The 19,883-nt window shown below is 46.3% G+C and overlaps 1 protein-coding gene across 4 annotated transcripts in view; it reads right to left on the minus strand.

Annotated features, from left to right (window-relative positions):
- The window catches only part of FLNB (filamin B), a gene marked incomplete at its 5' end in the record, with an annotated part of 133,530 nt that extends 115,629 nt beyond the window's left edge, over nt 1–17,901 (minus strand). For all 4 annotated transcript variants that reach the window (XM_084246728.1, XM_084246727.1, XM_084246726.1 and 1 more), the window contains one exon: nt 17,610–17,901. In XM_084246728.1, coding sequence (XP_084102854.1) covers nt 17,610–17,901 — 292 coding nt within the window. The remainder of the gene's footprint in view (nt 1–17,609) is intronic.
- Between the last annotated feature and the right edge of the window lie 1,982 nt (nt 17,902–19,883).

Raw genomic sequence — 19,883 nt, forward strand, 5'->3', positions numbered from 1 at the left:
GAGAAAATCTCCTTCGCTTGGCAAAAAGCTATTCACTGGAAGCTCCCAGAAGCAAACGTTTGAAGCTTTCTCTCTACCTTTGAGAAGCACAAGCTCGTCATGTTCACAAGCAATAGGAGGGGCCTTACATTCTAAAGCAATTAGCTCAGGAGTTTCAACATACATCTAAGGAGTGAGAGGGAGAAAGACTGCTAAGGGTGAATATCACCTTGACATCTTGAGGATGATCTATTTTATCTATTGTATCTTTCTTACAAGCTGGGTCAGAGCTTGTCTTTAAAAGAAACAAACAATAAAAGTAATTTTTCCCCTTCCCTTGGTCAAGCTCAGTAATGCATTCTGCCAGCATTAAAATATTCTTTTGTAAGGGAAATATTTCCAACACACACACACAAAAGGGTGCAGAAAGAATAATACAATGACCATCTTGCAGTTTATAGGAAAAAAATAAATAGCATCACCAAGAGATGAAAGTCCCTGTACACTCCTTTATGACTCCATATCCCTCACCCCCTACCCCAGGCAACCACTCTCCAAAGTTTGGTGAAGATCATTACGTAACTATATTCTTGTTATATATATAAAATTTTACATAGGGCTTCCCTGGTGGCACAAGGAATTAAGACGCAACACTATGAAGCTACTGCAGCACAAGTTTGATCCCCAGCCAGGGAGCTACCCACATGGTGCAGCAGACCTCTCCTGACTTGCCTGCTGTTCCCCTCAGAAGTGTGTATCAGTAGATCTGCCTGTTCAGCTCCCCACTCTGTCTCTGGTGAATCATCTCATCCCCCTCATCTCTGGACTGCACCCCAGCTCTTGCATGCATAAATATTTTTTTTAAATTAAAAAAAATAACATTTTACAAAAACAGAAGCAGAGCATATGTATCTCTGTGCACTATGCTTTTTCTCCTCAACACTGTAAGACTGATCCAGGTGACACACTTATTGGAGATACCATGGTGTCTGCATCCATTCTCTTGGCCCATATCTGATTTTAGCTGCAACTGCAACTGACAGCTCTGTGCCATCTCAGATCCACCTTACCAGGTCCACCTACAACCCAAATACATGCCTTTTCTTTTCCCTTTTTAAGCCAGCATGGATGAGCTCCAGCCTGGGAGCTAGAAAGAATTAATGTCTCATTACTGGGGGACAGAGCTGGTAGGCCACCAGCTCCTGCCCTTCTCCAGGTGGACAGTACTACAGTCATTCTGTACATCTCAGGAGGTCCTGGCAGCACTTAAACCCTGCTGCCACAGAGGCAACTTTGATAATTCACCCTAATATTGGTTTCTACTCCTTCTGTCTCATTTGCAATGCCTCTTACTTGCTTCCGAGGATCACCTCCCCCCAAAAGCCACCTCTATGTGGGTGCATGTCCTTGAGTCCACTCTCAAGAGAATCCAAATCATGTAGAGTTCTGGTTTGTTCACTTTTATTGCACGATATTCCATTTTTAATGACATAATTCATGTCTAAAGGATATTACCTTTATGATGGAGTGTTGTAAGAAATCAAGTTTTTAAGTGATGTTTAATAACACAGTAATTATCATCAAATGATAGAATATAAAACTATATATAGTTCAACCTGTTTCTAATGTGACAGATACATATATGTAGGGAAAATTGGAAAAGAATGTTGATTCCTTTGTTAGCTCTGGAGAGTGAGATTACAAACAAATTTTCCTCTTTTACTTATTTTTTAATTTTCCCATGGCTTTGCAAAACCACGTTATTCTTAACTAGGAAAAAATAATAAACACTATAAAAATGATGTACAACTGCTACAGTAAAATTTTTACAATAAATCAGCGAGGATGAGGATGTCTTGTGAAGGAGGCAGAGAGATCCTGGGGCAAGTATAGAAAAAAGGGACTGAGGGAGGTGAGGAGATAGATGAAGGAGCCTGTTGAATAAGAGACACCCCTTTCCTTCCCCTGTTCTAGGCCCTCAATTATATCCATCCTTTTCTGATATCACCTTCTAGAACAGGTTCACCCAGCATCAAAAGCCCCTTTCGCCCTTTCTCAAACAATCCTCAGTCCCCTTTGCTCTTCCTCAAAGAATCCTCATAGTGTCTGGTGTCTACCTTTCCCAATAGGTCCCATAGGACCTCCAGGTAAATGACTCTACCCCCAGCTCCTGGAAGGCTAACCCCCATGTCAGGTACTGATTAAAAATTGGCCACATGATCCAATTTGGACCAATGAGGCCTAACGAGTGGTCAGTTGTTAGCGTCTAGGAAAGTTGTTTTTGGTTCATATGACACCCCCAAGAACTGTCTCTGAACTCTTGCAGGAACTCTCTGCTGTGGACAACCACAGAAGAATCAGACTAATGAAATCAGAAGAATCAGACTAATGAAATCAAGAAAGCAGAGACCTACTGTCTTGCTGACATCACTGAGCCACCCAATTCCAGAAACCCATAGTCCACTCTCCTTAGGGTTTACTAACAGAAGCCAATCAATTACCTTCTACGTGAGCCAGTTATTGGTCCTATTCCTTGCAGCAGAAAGGATTCTAACTGCCACCAATGCCCCCTTGAATGCTCTTCTTGATGCCCATTTCATCCTGATACAACCCACACACAATGTCTTAGGAGTGATAACATCATTTGTAACAAATCCCATATCCCTTAGGTATGTCCTGATGTCAACCAGCATGATCTAATCAAACCTCAAATATGACAACCCCCTCCAATCTCACTTACTATCAGCCTCCAGTAGTAAAAACCTGACCCTTTCAATCAGAAAATTGTGTGGGATTACGTGTTAGCACTTACCAAATTTAGCTATTAAATCTTCACACCCACAATTATAGGGAGAAACTATGATTATCCCCAGTTTACAGGTGAGAACACTGAGCACTGCATCTGCAGAGAAATCATGTAACTCAATCTAGGATCAACACAGTAAATCCCAAATTCAGTCCCAGAGCCGCCTGACTTCGGACAGTTCCTCACACTCAATCATAACTTTCCTTCTCCAAACCCAAGGGAAGCAGGTGGTGCACGTGGCTGGCAGATGGACAGAAAATCAACTTAGCCTTACACCCCACTACCTCAAAGAATACCATTCATTCCTGGAGACTAGCCTGAGGCATTTCAGAGATCCAATCCTGCTTTGTAGAATTTATCCGACTTGCTAATCCAAAGGGAAAAAGTTAGTGTTGCAAAGTCTATCCATTCATCTTGTTTTATCTCATTTAAAATAGACATGGCCTCCCAAGAGAGCTCCATTCTGGCTCTAGGAAAATAAAGTTGGTTACCATTTACATAAAATGCTATAATGAATCATTATAATATTATAAACAAATAATAATAACTCAAGGTTAATATTAGAGTTTCTCTAGACTCATCTTGGACTGAAATAGGTTTCATTATTCATTTCACAAAAACCTCAAAATATAAAAATACCATTTTCTAAACAAGTTATTTATAAAAGACCCCCCACACACACATGACAGAATATATTTCTGTGGTTTCCTTAAGGAAACCACTGTGGCCTGCTCCGCTCTTCATTTGCATTCAATCTGTTCCCACAGCTGCCTCTCCATTAGCCCCAGAGCTCCCCCGGGTCAGATATGAGTCCCGGTCCTCTCCACACTCCTGGTGCAGTGCACACAGCTCTTCCGGGGACACTGTAAAGACTTCACAAGTATTAGCTGAACAAAGCTTGCATAAGGATAGGTTACTGCTTGGGGCTATTGGTGACAGTCACTTTGCATCACGGAGAGAATATTATTCTATTTCTAATTCTCCCTCAATCCTTCTGAGTACGTGAGAAAGGCTCGGTAGGGAACTAAGTCACTTTAAATTCTTCTCTATCTCTGGCTAATTTTCTTTTTTAACCAAAAGGGGAGGTTTCTCCATTATTATCTGAGAACAGGCAAGAATGTAAGCTGGAATTTAATAACACTGCTCTGGGTGTATTTATGGTTATCTTCGATTTACCTACTGACACTATTTTTCCATTATGATAGTAATACAAATTCTCTTTTTCAAATACATTTGTTTTCAAAGTGAGTCAAATAGGGGTGGGGTGGGGGTGGGGAGGGTTGGACAGGAATGTTAAGTGAAAATGAAATAGGGACAGCCCTGGGATATGGCAAAATTAATTAAGGTGGTTCCTTTATGAATGGCTGAGATTTGGGGAACACAATCTAACCCAGTTCCCCATTTTATAGATGGGAAAAACAGGGTTAGAGAGAGACAGAGCACCCCCCATCCCCCAAGGCCCAGGAATGGCAGTAGCAGGCCTGGGACTAAGATCTGGGTCCAGCCTGAGGCCTGAGGCCCAAAATCTTACCAAATGCAGTTTACTCTGGGCCTTTCCTGGACCAGAAATGGGTCTCTGGAAGTCAAGTGGATTAACACCTGCTGATCTTATTGATAACAGCCAATTGATGGTCAACTTTTATAGTTGGCAAAACAAAGCTATTGTGCAAGTGTTTAAAATTATGCCATGTCACATAGAAACAGTACCCAGGCTGACTAATTTCTTCCCATCATTAAAATGTAAAGATCTGCATTAGTCACTCACTCAAGTAAAACCACCATAAATCCTGCTCTGGGGGAAAGGTGTCGGGTGCTCCCTAACCACATGAGCAATGATCTAAGCATAACACTCCCCTTTAAGTCTCCAGTATTAGAAATGCAGCCTGACCATGGATATAGCAGGGAGCTTGGGTCCAGCAGAACTGGAGGAAGTAATTTCACAAGACACAGATGATTCATTTAATGTGGTAGAGAAAAGACAGTGTTACCTCTGAAAAGAACTAGGAACAAGGCCCCCCTCAACCTCCCACAGGATCTCCCCTTAGGAATCACAAAGTTTGCCATTGCCAGCATCCTCCAGTCACTGGGACCCAGTAACATTGATGCTGTTTGTTTCCAAGCACTTCTGCAGAAACACTGTCACCAGCTCCATGACATGAGATCGGACAGGACTGGGTTTAAGACCACACCCAGGGCAGCAAAAATCCTGGCCAGTGATAGTAGCCCCATTAGGATCCCATACATCAAAAAGCCAAGACTACAGGAGAGGAAAGGATGTCATCATGTGACAGCCATTAGAATGGATGGGACAATCAGTGTGGGAGAGGAGGCACAGAACCCGAAGATGACACTGGCCTGGAGAAAATGGGACAGTCTCCTACCGCAGGAAGTTCCAAAACCAAGAATTCCAGAGAACCACTCCACACACCTGCCCTACAACAGGTTCTTGAAGTGCTCTGCATGGCTGCCTGCCTCCCAATTGTTCCTGGGGATCTGAGCAGCCTGGTCTGGTGTGGTCCAGGAGCCCAGGCCCTCATCCAGAAAAAAGACAAGGTTTCAGGAAAAACCCTAGGACTGTGGACAGACCATCAATCTATAGCATGCAGTGAGGGAGGAGTTGAAGAGATGGGAGCAGGGGAGGGACACACGGGGGAGCAGGGGCATGGGTGCATTATTGGTGGGAGGGCCACCCCTAACAATAACTATACAAAGATGACCATTGATGTAAGAAAATAAGAAATTTAACTTAAAAAAAGAAAGTGAGGCCAGGACCAAGGCAGGGAAAAACTAGGTTCAAGGCCCAGGGGTAGGGGATAATCAGATGGAATATACCCCTTTGTTTCAGATGGAAAGTATATGAGGCAGTCAGCACAGTCTGACCCCAGCTTGACTGCTCTGCTTCCTCTTCACTCTCTCTGATTAAGCCCTGCAAAGGGCTAGTTAGAGGTGTGGAGCATCATGTAAGAACACTGATGCTAACACAACAGCCAAGCCTGTGGCTTACTGACCACTTTCTAGAACCAGGGGGGTGCTAAGGGTTTTAGAAGCACATTCTTTTTATCGCTTACAACTCAATAAGGCAGAGCATTTGATTGTCACATTTTTGCATGTGTAAGACAGGCTCCTACAGGTGAAAGAGCCCGCTGGGTCAACCCACTCTCTGGAGGCAGAGCCTAACTTGGACCCATGAGCAAGCACATCCCCTGGCTGAGGCTGTAGCCACTTCCATGAGAGCAAAAGTAGGAAAGAAAGAAAAGGGAGCAAAGGGCATTCTGAGACAAAAAGAAAGCTTTATCTAAAGAATGAAAGGAGAGGCAAAGAAGCCAGTTTTTAAAAAACAGATTCGTTAGCCAAAGAGGACAAAGGGAAAGTGGGGGAAGACAGGCAGAACAGTTGGCATCTGTTTTCTATTCTTCAAGGAAGTTTGGCTAGAAGAGCAAGGTTGGCCCATGGTTTCCACCTGACTGGTACTCAAAACTCAGGGCCCTTCTCCTAACAACAGTCCACTAGGTGTGAGGTACCGTAGACAAATTTCTGGGTCTATTTCCACCCACTTCTTCCCTTCCAAGACAACTAGGTGACTCACTTCTCCCTCCAGTCTGAGGGGCCACCACAAGGGTGAGAATTAGGAGGAGAGGGGAGAGAGGGAAGCGGGCAGGAAGAAGGGAGAAGAGGAAGGAAGGCAACAGAGAACATTCGTGGAGCATTTACTGCTGCCAAGGACTGAGCCAAGAGCTTCCTAAGGATTGTATCATTTAATCTTCAACAACACCAAGAGTGAGGCACTACCAGGTTAGAGCCTGGGACACTAACCTCAGAGAGGTCAAGTCACTTGCTCAAGTCCCTCAGCCAGTAAGTAGCAGGGTCTAAACTCATAGGGACACTCAAAAAGTGGTTTGATCTGTGCTTGGAAATAGTTTCCATTCCATATCCTTGGCCTCAAACAAGGCCAAGCAAGAAGATTCTATGGGCCTGGCATTTTGAGGGATGTTGAGAAAATTATGATCCAAAAAAACTAATACCAAGAAGACCCTGAGACTGCACATAATTTTCAAACTTCTAAAAGTTCCAGACAGGCAAGAGTGAATCAAACTGGCCAAATGCATTCTGTTAGGATTGTATCTGAGACATATTTAAACTGCTAATGTTGCTAAGCAACTAAAAGGTAAGTGAGTTTCTATGCTAGGCTAACTATAGAGGAGGTCACAATAGTTACCAAACATAGTAACTCTTAATAAGAAGAGACCCTGGCAATAAAAATTGGTGCTAAAAACTTTTAAGACACTAAAAGTGGCTGAAACACCCCTGTTCTGTAGTTGACCAAAGCATATTTTTAGACCAAGGGAGACTTGCAAACTAAAATGAGCTTCAACTAAGACTTCCAATTCAATGCTAGCACAGGTGAGTAAGAACTCAAAGATGAATTTTGTTACAGCCATCGATGTGACCAACATGATTTCATACATTTCCAATCTCTTTTTTTCTGAGAAAACACACCTTCCTCCTAATCAAAATTCCCTCAGAGAAAAAAATTGTCAAGATTCTTCACAGATGATGTGTTTTCTCTTTGTCCTTTTCTGTAGCCTTGCACTTTCCCCCCCACACACAAAAAAAAAATAAATAAATGCAACTTTTTAATGTCAAAAAAGCATTACAAATAAATTTCAAACACATGCTGAGCTAACTGCTTTCCTTTGGAGTAAGTATTAGAACAAGCAAATTAAAATCTCAGAAGAGGGTTTGAGTTCTAGTCAGAAGAAGGTTTGAGTTCTAGTCTACCACATACTCACTGGTCAATGTGGGTGTGCCTCAGTTTCCTTGTGTCTCTAATGGGGTAACACAATAACTACATCTCAAGACAGAATGAGATTTTATTTAGCTGTAATTGAAAAGCACCTGTCACAATGCCTGATACTGGTAAGTGCTCAATATATAATCACTATTCCTATGATTTTAGTGACTCTGGCTTCCTATTGATGTTCATTTTCTGACCCTCCTATGGCTGCTTGGAACAGGTCTTATTCTCTAATAGGTGTAAAATCAAAGATGTTCAGAGAATGACTCTGAAGTGCTGAGGTCTTTAAGCTCCACATCACTATCTCAAAAACAAGGCGTTCTGCTGGGACCCCGGAAATCAACATACCAAACATACTAGTCAACACATCCATGTTATTTATTAGAGTCCCACTAAGTGCTGAACTCATGGAGGTAGACAGGAGATACAGCACCTGCTGGCGAAGCAGTCATGCTCCAGAGAGAGAGAAAGAGGTAAGTTAGAAGATCAAAACAGCTCAAAATAGACCGGGAGGTACAGAAGGGGCTCTGTGATGCCTAGAGTACTTCGTGCCCTGGACCTCAGGTGTGCTTCTGGTGAATGGCAAACAAGAGTGCCAAAGAAAAAGGGGCAGGCTAAGAGAGGCATACCTGCAGGAAGTGTAATGTGACACCTGGATCATTTCCTGTAAAGGACTGCCCGACAGGAGAGGCATTCCCCTGGTGTCAGCTTGTCTCCAGAGGAGAGAATCAGAATGTAATGAGCCATGCCAAGGCTCCTCCTCTCAGAACACTATCTGGGTTCTGCCCCTGGAAGGTTACAAGCTCCTCTAAGGGGCCCCTATCCCAGCAGCAGCCATCCTTGGTCTTTCATACTCTGACAGAACCCAAACTATTCAGTTAACAGAACTGCCAGTCACAAAGGTCTCTCAAGGTCTCAGGACAAAGGCCTCAACACCTGAGTTACCTCAGAGGTCAGGGGCTAGTCCCTGTCTCTGGCCTGCTTTACCCATCAAGGGAACAATCAGTTTGTTCTTGTGCAAGAGGCACCAGGCCCAGCCAGGGCTCCCCACTGGCTATAGAATGCCAAATCATTCTTGTTTCCCAGGAATCTGATAAAACACTTCAGGGAGGGTCAGGGAATCGGGATAATTCACACAAGCAGTGCAGAACTAGCATGATAAGAACTTGATTATTTTCTTGGGGGGAACAAGGGAGATAAAGGAATCTGATTTTAGACAGGGAGGGAGAATCCTCTCATAGCCCAGCCTCCCTGGGAGGCCTGCTTCAGCCTGGGTCACAAGCAGCATGAGGCCGAAAGTAACACCATTCCTGTTTGTAGAAGGAAAGCTGACTGCTGCTTGCCTTTTTTAATCTTAAAATCTGAATTTATGGGCTGCAGCAAATTTACATAGTCCCTGCCACAAAATCCCCACCCATTTCCCTATAGCTCGAAAGCCAAAATTCCACACTGTGTTCCAAATCATTTCAACTCTTTGGTTGCCTTTATATCTGAACGGAAATTCCAGAAAAGTTGTCTGGCATGGCAAAAGCTGACCAGCCTTATGAAAATACCCAGAAAGGTGACCCATTTAGTCAAAAGAGCTTTCAGATCTCCATGAGAAAAGGAATTCATGCCAGCATAAAGGGCCTTCAGAGAGGGAGAACAGGAGTGTTGTGTTAACGCCCAGACCTTTCAACAAGCCAGCCCTGGGATTTCAGGGAGGCTGTGCACCTAGGCAGCCAGTCAGGCTAGCTTTCTCTGAGGTGGAGCGCTGTAGGAGAAGCCCTCGGGGACACACACAAGTTCAGTTCTGGAGCACACAGCTCAGTGGCAGGCTACACAACAAGAGGCCTGCCCACAAGGCTCCTCACCATGAGCAGAGAGCTGCCGGCTTGCACTTGCACTTGCGCCAGGGCCGCCAGACTGATAAAGGTCGAGCGCCAGCCAAGAAAGAAGTCCCCGTTGCCTGCTCACCAGCAAAAACAACCCATCACACAGGTTAATTTTTAAAGGTGGCAGAAGGAAAGGTTGTGGGGTGAGGTCATTTCTGATGGGGCATAGCTGTGCCAATGGCAACTGTCACCAAGGATCTCCCTGCACAGCTGGATCTCAAAAAAATGTTCCCCTTAACCCCATCCCTGAAGTGGTGTGTGCCTTGGGCCCCAAAGGCCTGCAGCCAGGGGGAATTCCAGGAGCACAGCTTCCTCACCTCTGGCTTCCAGGCCTCACAAAGAAAGCTCTGCCTAACCCGCCAGAGCAGCCTTTAGCTTGGTCCCTACTGTCTAGACCAGCAGTGAAAGTGCTTCCCCTGGGAACCAAAGAAAGGTAGGGGAAGAACTAGATTAATGCCTCCAGAACTAGAGAGAAGGCCCCAATTAAAGCTCTCTTAGCTGGAAAAGGTGAGGCAAGTGGCCCAAAAAAAAGTTGGCTTCATAGAAAGGAAATTTCAATTTCACATTAATCAAGTTGAACTGAGTAAAGTGTCAAGCAAAACAAAACCAACAAAAGTAAAGCAGTAGAAAGTCGCTCACAGTAACATATGTTTACAAGTGTGGATTCCAGCTTTAACATGAAAATACTGTACAGTCTGATGTAGGCAGGTACTGTGGCTGGCATATGAAGTGAGGCAGATTTGTGCCTCAGTTTTCTCATCTATAAAATGGAAAAAAAAGATATAAAAGTCCTCACTTTGCATGGTTCAGAATGAGAATTAGAAATAATAAGGTGCTCGGGGTAATGTTTAGCAGTGAGCAGGCTTGAGGGAAATGCTAGATTGTTAGAGGGCACATGTGTACACCTTGACATTCAACACACAATATCACCAGTGAGCATTCTTGCTACCAGGAAGAGTCAAGCAATAAGCAGAAGGGGACAAGTCTCTTCCTTGCCAAGCTATTTACCAGTGTGCCTGGATTTTGATGGTGGGGGAAGGAAGTCAGACACTCTGTCAAAATAATTCAGTCTTATAGCCAGTCTTGACTAAGTGAAAAATCAAACTGCCTCTTTGCTTATAGTACAAGAAAATCTTGACCAAGGACATTCTACTGCACTCAGACTGGAAAAAAAAGGATCAGGAAAGGCAAATGCTCTTTGGAAAATTTTGTCATCAGACAACTGACAAAAGTAAAATCCCATCAAATTATTTTAGAACTGAATACTTTACAAAAGTTATGACAACCACCTACAACTTAGCAAATGAAACCATTTAAGGTAAGTGCTATAAGGTTTTGTTTTTTTGTTTTGTTTTGTTTTGTTTTAGTCCCTCTGAGAAAAAAAGTCAGCAGACATTACCATTCATCAGCACATGACATGACAAATTTATTGAGGCAAGGAAAAAAAGGACAGAGACGCCTGCATAGACACAGGCGGGTAGCCTCAAAGGACAAGAACTGCTCACTGCTGTAGGCTCTTAGAAGAAAGGCAGAAACATCATATATAATTCAGCACTTTTCTTGCAAAAAAAAAGAAGACTAAGTGGGCATGATTAAGATACCCTTGGCACCATGTCTATTTGGTCTCATCTACTGTTTTATCATTCAAGTCTTAAAGAGAACCATGTGGTTTTCTAATTGCCTTTCCCAAGAAGCTCTCTCCCCAAAACATGGACTCAGTTTCCCAGGAAAAGTGAACTAAGCGCCTTAAAAACACAAGACCATCTCCAAGCCCCAGAAGAAGGTACTGCTGTTTACTGCAATAACCTGAGCTACTTTGAGGATTACTGAGCATGTTTAATGAATAACTAGATTTATAACAGTAATATAAGATAGAGCCTAGTAGCATGACCTGAAAGGCGATTTTAAGAGCAGGAAATAGCATCCATTTAGATTGAAATGGCTCGTTCCATTGGATTTATCCATTTGATTTGACTTACTGTTGGGGGAGGGGTTATAATTATGGATCCAGCTCCTAAATTGAGGATAGTTAAAGATGAAACCTAAATGCAGAATAAAAACAATATGGAAAAGAAGAAAAATGAAATGTAGAAACATAGATACCCAGTGGAATCCAAAAGAGGATATATGCATTCCAAGGGTGAACAAAATAATCCATTACAGCACTGGAAAAACAGATTTTATATTTGAATTTGTCATCTAAAAAGAAACTAAGCTGTATTAATATTTAACATAGACTGGCAGTGGCCTTGTATACACATATACATATATAATATACATATATAAAGAGGGGGTATACCCAAACATTTTTACTTATAAGAATGACTGGGGGCCTCCCTGGTGGCACAAGGGGTTAGGACGCAACCTATGAAGCTATCCATAGCCATTGCAGCACGAGTTCGATCCCCAGCAAGGGAGCAACCCACATGGCTCAGCAGATCTCTCCTGTCTCGCTCACTGCTCCCCTCAGCAGTGTACTTTGGTTGATCTGCCTGTTCTGTTCTCCGCTCTGTCTCTGGCGAATCCTCTCACACACATACCTCACACAACTCTGGCCTGTACCCCAGTTCTTGTATACATAAATAAATAAATCTTTAAAAAAAAATGACTGGAACAATAGTTGAGAGATTTCCAGATTAGAAGGGTCCATTTCATCTGGGTTTACCTGCCCTACCCCAACTGGCTCAAGGAAGATGTTGGCAGCCTTTTTAAATCAGCCCTGGCATCTCTCTCCATGGTCCTTCTGTCCCTTGCACTATAACTTCCACCTGACACTCTTCTACTGTGCTCACCTAACTAATTGTTCACTTGCCAAATTCCAGGCAGACTTTAGGTCTCAGCTTAAAGGCCCTTCCTCCAGGGAGCCCACCAGAACACCCACCCCAGGCTCCTATCTCAGAGGCTTGTCATCTTAAGGTGGTCCTCCCTCCTCAGAGGGCTCATCATCTAGATCATCTAGATCCCATTTGGATCTATATTGTCATAGTTTGGTTGGCAGAAAGCAAGCAGCTGGTTAGAATCACAGAATCTCAGCTTTCACCCAGCCCTACTGAATCAGATCTACATTTTAAACCAAGTCCCCAGGGTGATGTGTACATGCCTAAAGGCTTGAGAAGGATATTCCCTGATTAACTGTATTTCCTCTGCACTTCGCTTAGCCTTGAGGGAAGCCAGGGACATGACTCTCATTATTCCTGTGGCCTTAGCACCCAGTACCAGCTCCAACTGCAAGCTGGTCTTTCATATATTTGTTGAATGAGGAAGGGAAGAAAGCGATACCTTTTATGAGAAGCCCCAAGCTGGGGGGACCAAGTAGCTAACACATCAGTGACAGTGGCATGACTCCAAAAACATCTGGACTGGCCAGAGCACAGATGGAAGATAAGACAAAGTCCTGGGCATAGGTTCAAAAGCACAGTAATATTAATAATGACAATGTGAGCATTATGCTGTAACCTGACCTAAGCAAACATAGTGTTCTCAGCGATTCTAGGATAGGCACCATTATTCTCCTCCACTTTTCACCAAGGTGCAAGGCAGTCATCCTCGACTATTCCAACAGCCCACTCTGACACCTCTCCAACACAGAACTAAGACCGGGGTGGGCGTTAGAGGGGGGTCAATAGAGGGAGGTGAGTAGAGGGAAGGGAAGTTCCAGGGAGACATAATTTCCCTCCAAATCAAAGTCCTCCTTTAGCACAGACTCTCCAAGAACCAAGGCACTGCCTACTGGCACTCTGGCTCCACTGCTGCTGGAGGCACTCCGCAGAGGCCTAACTGCCATCTGGAAATAATTTGGCCCAGAGATGCCTGAACGGGTGGGAGGTTGAAATGACCAGCCGCCCAGAGCTCCTGTCCAGCTTTCGGAAACAAAGCTGGTGTGAATGGGCCCAGAGGCAGCCATAACATAACCAGAGGTCATCCGCTTTCAAGCAGGGGACACCCGTTGGGGAGTCTGTAACCCTATTACAGCCAGCAGAGGCAACATTACCCAACTAAGCTGGTCTATTAAGTGCAGGGCCACTTTTAGCCGTTCTTTCAGAGTCCACACCCTCCAGCGTGACTTCTGAGAAAATTATTGGACAGGCATCTTATTTAACAAACACTCACATAGCACTTACTATATGCTACAAACTGTTATCAGCACTTTAAAAAAATATTAACTTGTTTAATTTTTATAACAGCCTTTTAAGGAGGTGGTTATTATCCCCATTTTACTGATAAGGAAAGTAAGGTACAGACAAGTCTTAACAGCTACTTAGTGGCAAGTGGTATTTGAGTGAAGAATCTTCTTCCTTCATTAAGTCATCACTCAAGTAATGTTACTTTGTTGCAAGTGACCCAGAACTTGTTAATTATAACAAGACACACTACTTAGCTACTTTTGAAGCATTTTCTGGGTCTGAACTACATGATGAAATAGACAAACTGGCATTTGCTGGGTTCTACATTTTCAGCAGAATTTAGGATCATCTGCACATCAAATTGGTGGACAAAAGAAAGAAAAAGGGGCTGCGTGGTTCAGTGACCCCATCATTCTGGAAACTGCCCAGTGACCTGAGCTCTTGGGACCACACACCCCACCTGCTCTAGGGCACTATTCTGGGACAGGAACCTCATATAAATATGGGGTGAGACTGTATCCTCTAAAAAGGACAGAAGTTCTTTTTCTAAAGGATTAAACCCTAACACCAGTATTAAACCCACACTGGCAGGGCCCAGTGTCAGAAGGATTTGAGGGGGGGAAGTAAATAAAACTGCCAACTCCTGGCAGTAAACTAGAAATAAATGTGCAGAGGTCTCACAATGAACTGCAGGATATAGCAAGAAACTTAAGGAAACCTTCAGCTTTTGGAAGGAGCCTAGAATGGGCCCACCTTACAATGAATCACAAATGTGACGCAGAGTTGTCTTTCCCTGAATTCTAGGCAGAAAAGCCACAGTCCTCTGGCTTGGGAGCACGTCTCAGCGTCGGGCACCTGCACACACTAACGATGGCCACGGAGGACATTGTTGGGAGTGCTCCAAAGTACACAAAACTGGGTATTCACAGACAGCTGCCCAGATTATGGAGTAAAAGACGATCCATCGGGTAACAGGAAATTTCCAAAAGAAAAAACACTGTGGACAAGGCGGCCATTCCTTCAATGTGTTCACCTTAACCCAAAATGCAAACTGACTCAGCTGCCTCCTGACACAACTGAACTCAAGGGGCCCTCATCACAGTTCAGAGGATCAATCCTGCCACTCAACCATGACCTTGAGAGCCCATCTTTGTTCCAGACCACAGGCTCAAAGTGTGGGGTGTCCAGCCCCACCCCAACATCCCAGACTTGTAAAATCTAGTGTTACAGAGGCCCTCTGGTGGGGGAAGAGGGGTTGTATTTTACTCATTTCTGGTACTGGAAGGCAGGTCAGTTAAGGCTCAGTTTCAACAACTGGACAGACCTGGGTTCCAGTCACCACTTATTACCTGGCTAACCACTACAAGTTATTTCACTCCAGTTTCCTCATCTTTAAATAAAGATAATAATACTAACACCAAACACAGTAATACCAGCAACCATTTTCTAAGCTCTTAGCCAGGACAGGGAGCGTGCAGAAGCCGTGCAGAAGCAGATCACCATGTCATAAAGGAAACTGAAAGGATTCAGTGTGATGGTCAATGAGGTGAGCAAAAGGACCCACTTATCACCTTGTGTGTGCCCCCCAAGTTGGAGATAGTGCCACTGTCAGCACAATGCACACATCATAAGCAGTGAACACCTGAACTGAAGTCCAAGCTGGATGTGAATCTTTTCTGAAGGGACATTACCCAGAACAGCCCCAGGCAAAGGAAGAGGCCTCAGGCATTACCCCCACAGGAGTCCTGGCACTTGGCAAGTCTCCCTCTGGTCTCCAGAGGCTAGAAAACCTGTTTGCTATGAAATCTTTCTGGAGGACAAGTAGGCAGCCAATGGCAGGAGTCATAAATGTGGTGATACCCTTTGACCCAGGAATGCCACTTTGGGGAATGGGATCCAAGAAAATTATTTAAAAGGAGAAAATAAAACAAAACAATGTAATTTGTGGTGGGAAGAGGTCCACAGCAAGAAACTGCCAACAGCCCAAGGCCCACAGTGGGGGAAGGGGAGGCTAGCCCTGGAATGTTAGGACAATGGAAGACACTACGGCCTTGGTGGGTTGTGGAATGAAAACCAGGAGTGTAGAAAAGTGGAAGAGACCAAAGTCTAGAGTCAGACCCCCTTTCAGGGCACTGATGGGAAGTCAGGCTGGAAGCAGCAGCAACCTCAGCAAACAGTTGGTAAATTAGACACTCCAGGATTTCTGGTGCTGTGACTTGGTTTTTTGTTTCTTTTGTTTTTTAAAGAGATTTTATGTCATGTTTGGGTACTCCCGGTTTACTTTAAGTTTCTTTGTTCAGTTAATTAAATAAATGCACATTTTTAAAACAAAGGACGGATCCAAGTTGGAAATAGTCAGGTCTTGAGATTCCTCAGAAGGGAAACTGGTTTCTGAAAAGAAGTTCAGAATTCTGAGGTTCTCCTTTCCCAGGACAGGAGATGGGACCCCAAAAGATAGCATGCCACACTGCATCCCTCTGCAGAGTCACCCTTGGTGGGGAGGCTGGCTGGGCGGAGGCAGCTACCTAGACCCAGGAAGCCAGAAGCAGTCCTACCAGCTAGGACAGGTGTGGGGGAAGGTGAGGGCGAGGCCAGAGGAGGCTCAGCCTAGAGGGAACCCCTTTTATGCTAGAGAAAGTCCCAGCAGCCACACCCATAGCCCTTTCTTCCTATCACAGGGGTCACTAGGCAGCCTAGTTTTCTCAGTCAAAGACTTTAGACCCAGGCCTGGGCAAACTGGCAGAGAACACACACACACAGAGTAGGTGCACCCATATTTTTTGCACACCTACGCTGTGTACACACACTCTTTGCACACACACTTGCTCTATACTCACATGGTCCGTGTGAACACACACTGCACACATATAAGCACGCACACACACTTCACGCACACACCATGTACCTCCTTATCCCCACCATCCCAGCTCACATTCTCAGCCGCCTTCCGACCCTTGTGGAAACCCTCAACCAGACCAAGTCATAACCCGGACCTCCTCCTCACTCCACCTCCACAGCCTGGGGAAGTGGGGAGGAGCCCAACACCAACTCCCTCCCTCCAATCAGGAAAACCCTGGCGTGGGGAGAGTGCCAGAGGAAGGCAAAGTCTCCTTTAATTGTCACCCACTTCCTTCCATTTTCAACCGAACCCTGACTACTTTCGAGACTTTGCACAAGTCAATTAGCCCTCGGGAACCCACTAATGTGAAAAATGGGCCTAAGAATATCCCAGCTCACAAAATGTGTAAGGACTGAGATAACTTGGACGGCAGCTGACAGTCTGAGCTTCCTACAAGGCGGTGGTTACTATTACCACCTCCATCTCTAATAACTTCAGCAGCTAGCGCGGGCTCACCCCGAGGCGCCTTGCAGCAGCTGGGCTGGGAGTAGAGGGAACTAGGACACACCTCCGTGGCTCCGCTTCCTACCTCGCGGCCCACACCCATTCCGGAGACGGCGGGGGAGGGTACCCAGCCCTGGACTCCACCTGGGCGGAGAGGCAGCCAGCGCAGCGAACCGTCCCTCCCCAGGTCTCCCCGCCTAGCGGCCCGGCCTGCGAGCCAACGCCCCTTTGGCGGCCGCCGAGCGCACCAGCCCGGGCGCAGCCGGACTAGCACTCAGGGGCGCTTCGAGGGCCCCGCCCCCGGGGATCTTGGACCCCAGGTTTCCAAATCCCCAGCTCCTGAAGGGAACCCCAGGTGCGGAGAAACGCCACATCCCCACTACTCCCCCTGCGGCCCCTGCCCCAGCCTTCAACCCGCAGCCCCCGCCCCCAAGACGCACAGCAGCCGGGGCGCTCGACCCGGAGATCTCACGAGGTCCCATTCCAAGGGATGGCCCCGGGAAGGGGGCCCGAGGCTCCCACCCCTCGAGACGACCCCTCCCCCAGCTCCAGCCTCGGAGCTCGCACTCGGCCCGCGGCGGCTGAGTGTGATGGGGCGCACAGCTGGGAGCCCCAGAATTCCGCAGGGGCTCTCGCGCTTGGCCGGGAAGGTACCCCCGTCCGCGCCCGGCTCAGCCAGGGCACTCACCGATGGACACGAGCTTGATGCTCTCACGGTCCAGGAACTCGAGCGCCACGGACACGTTCTCAAGCTGCATCTGGCGGAAGGTGGGCCGCTGGTGGTACTTGCGGTACATGCGCTTCTGGCTGAGCACCTCCAGCAGCGCAATAAGCCGCAGCCCGTCGCTCAGGTCGGTCTGCAGGTTCCCTATGCGTTTGTTCACGCACTTGAGGTGCTCGTTGCACCAGCGCGTGAACGTGTTCTGCTGAATCTTCTTCCACGGGGCGTCCTCCGCCAGGTCCTTCTCGGTTACCGGCATCCTGGCGGTGGAGAGGGCGCAGTGCTCAGCGAGCTGCCGGGGACTAGCGTCGGAAGGCCCAAGGGCCGGGAGAGCAAGAACTAAAGCGGTGCGCGGGACTGGGGCTCGAACTCGCTGCTACCGGACCTGTGGCCGGGGCTGCTCTGTGGCCGCCTGTCCCTCGCCGCGCGAGGCATCTGGCTCCGCGCCTGCGCACTGAGGCGACCCGCCCCTGAAGCCCCGCCCAGTTCCCCAAGCCTCCTGTGGGCTATCCCGGACCGCACTCGCCCCCTGCCGCCCGAAGTGGGTACTGCGTCCTCTGGCATCCAAGGTGTACTGGCTGCAGGAGCTTTGGACTCACCTTTGCAGAGTGGAATCGGGAGGAAAATGTCTAAGCTATTTAAGGTCACCTAGTCCCCCGGGTAAGAGGATGTGCAGAGGGAGGGCGCTGGGAAGAGCGGGCAGGAACCATGGAGTGGGTCATGGAGAAGGGACCGTAGGGGAGAGCGTATTCATACACCTGTACGTTCAATAAGGTTCAAGTGGGTTTTCACTGAGCTCTTTCTATGTGCGGGGCACTGTAGGCACTGGAGGACACTGTGAAAAAAACGCACACTTTACTATTCCTATTAATTAAACTCATATGGGAGCCTCCCTGGTGGCACAAGGGGTTAAGCACCGCACTATGAAGCAATCCGCAGCCCCTGCCGGCCACAGGGTGCAGCAGACCTCTCCTGCCTCGACCGCTGCTCCCCTCAGCAGTGTTTTTCCCCTTGTTCTGCCTGTTCTGTTTCCCACTCTGTCTCTGGTGGATCCTCTCACCCCCCCACCCCGCTTGTCTGGCCTGTACCCCAGCTCTTGTATGCATAAATGAATAAATCTTTAAAAAAATTAAACTCAGGTGAACTATAATCATTTCAATGGCTAACATTTATAGAGAGCCCACTCTGTGCTGGGCCCTCTTAGTGCCTGTGAAGCGATGATAAACAAGACAAACTTACTCTATAACCTCGAGGCATTCATAAACTAGCAGGAGAGAACAGTACCTATCAACAAGAGGAAGCAGCTGAGTAGTAGTGTAACAAAAATGACACTAATGCTTGCCTGTGTATGGTATTTTCCTAGTGCTACGGTAACAAAACTCTACCTTTTAAAAAAAGCCACAAATTTATTGTCTTGCATTTCTATAATTAGATATCACTAAACTAAAACTAAGGTATTGGCAGGATGCTTCCATTCTGGAGGCTCTGGAATAGTCGTTGCCTTGCCTTTTCCAACTTCTAGAAGCTTGTCTGACTTCTCAGCCATCTTTAAAGCCAGCAATGTCAGGCTGAGTCTTTCTCAGACTATCATCTCTCCAGTTCTCCATAATCACATCTTCCTCTAACTCCTGTTACTGCGCTGGGCCCAGTTGGTTAATCCAGGATATCTTCAAAATCAACTAAATGCTTTTGAGCTTTTATATGAAAATCAGCTTATTAGCAACCTTAATCCTACCACTTAAATCCCCCTCTGCTATGTTAGGTGATATTCACAGGTTTGGGGAAGTAAAATGGGGACATGGGGCCAGTGGTGGTTGTTCTGCCTAACAACACCTAGTACCCAGCACCTGCTCTGTACTCATCCAGGTGTTCTGTGCTAGGTGCTGGGACAGACTGTACACCCAGGCCAGATCTCTGGCATCAATAACCTGAATAATTATGAGCAGCATCTGGCATTGACTGAGTGTCTGTTCTGCCCCTATGCCAAGATCTGGGCTAAGCAATTTCCTTACTGTAGGTCCAATTTAGTAAGATTTAACGGAGGGGTTAAATGACTTTCCCAGGTCACACAGCCCAGTAAGGAATGGAAATCACTTCTGTAAGAGAATCATGGGATGCCCTGGGCCCAAAAAGCACCTGACCTAGGCTTGGGGGAGGGAACACAAGGCAGGTAGGATTCCTGGGGAAGGAGAGGTTGGGCAGGATGGAGGCCAAGGACTTCTAGTCCACGGTTACTCAGTA

This window comes from Talpa europaea (genome assembly GCF_964194135.1).
Source record: "Talpa europaea genome assembly, chromosome: 11".
NCBI classification, from domain to species: domain Eukaryota; kingdom Metazoa; phylum Chordata; class Mammalia; order Eulipotyphla; family Talpidae; genus Talpa; species Talpa europaea.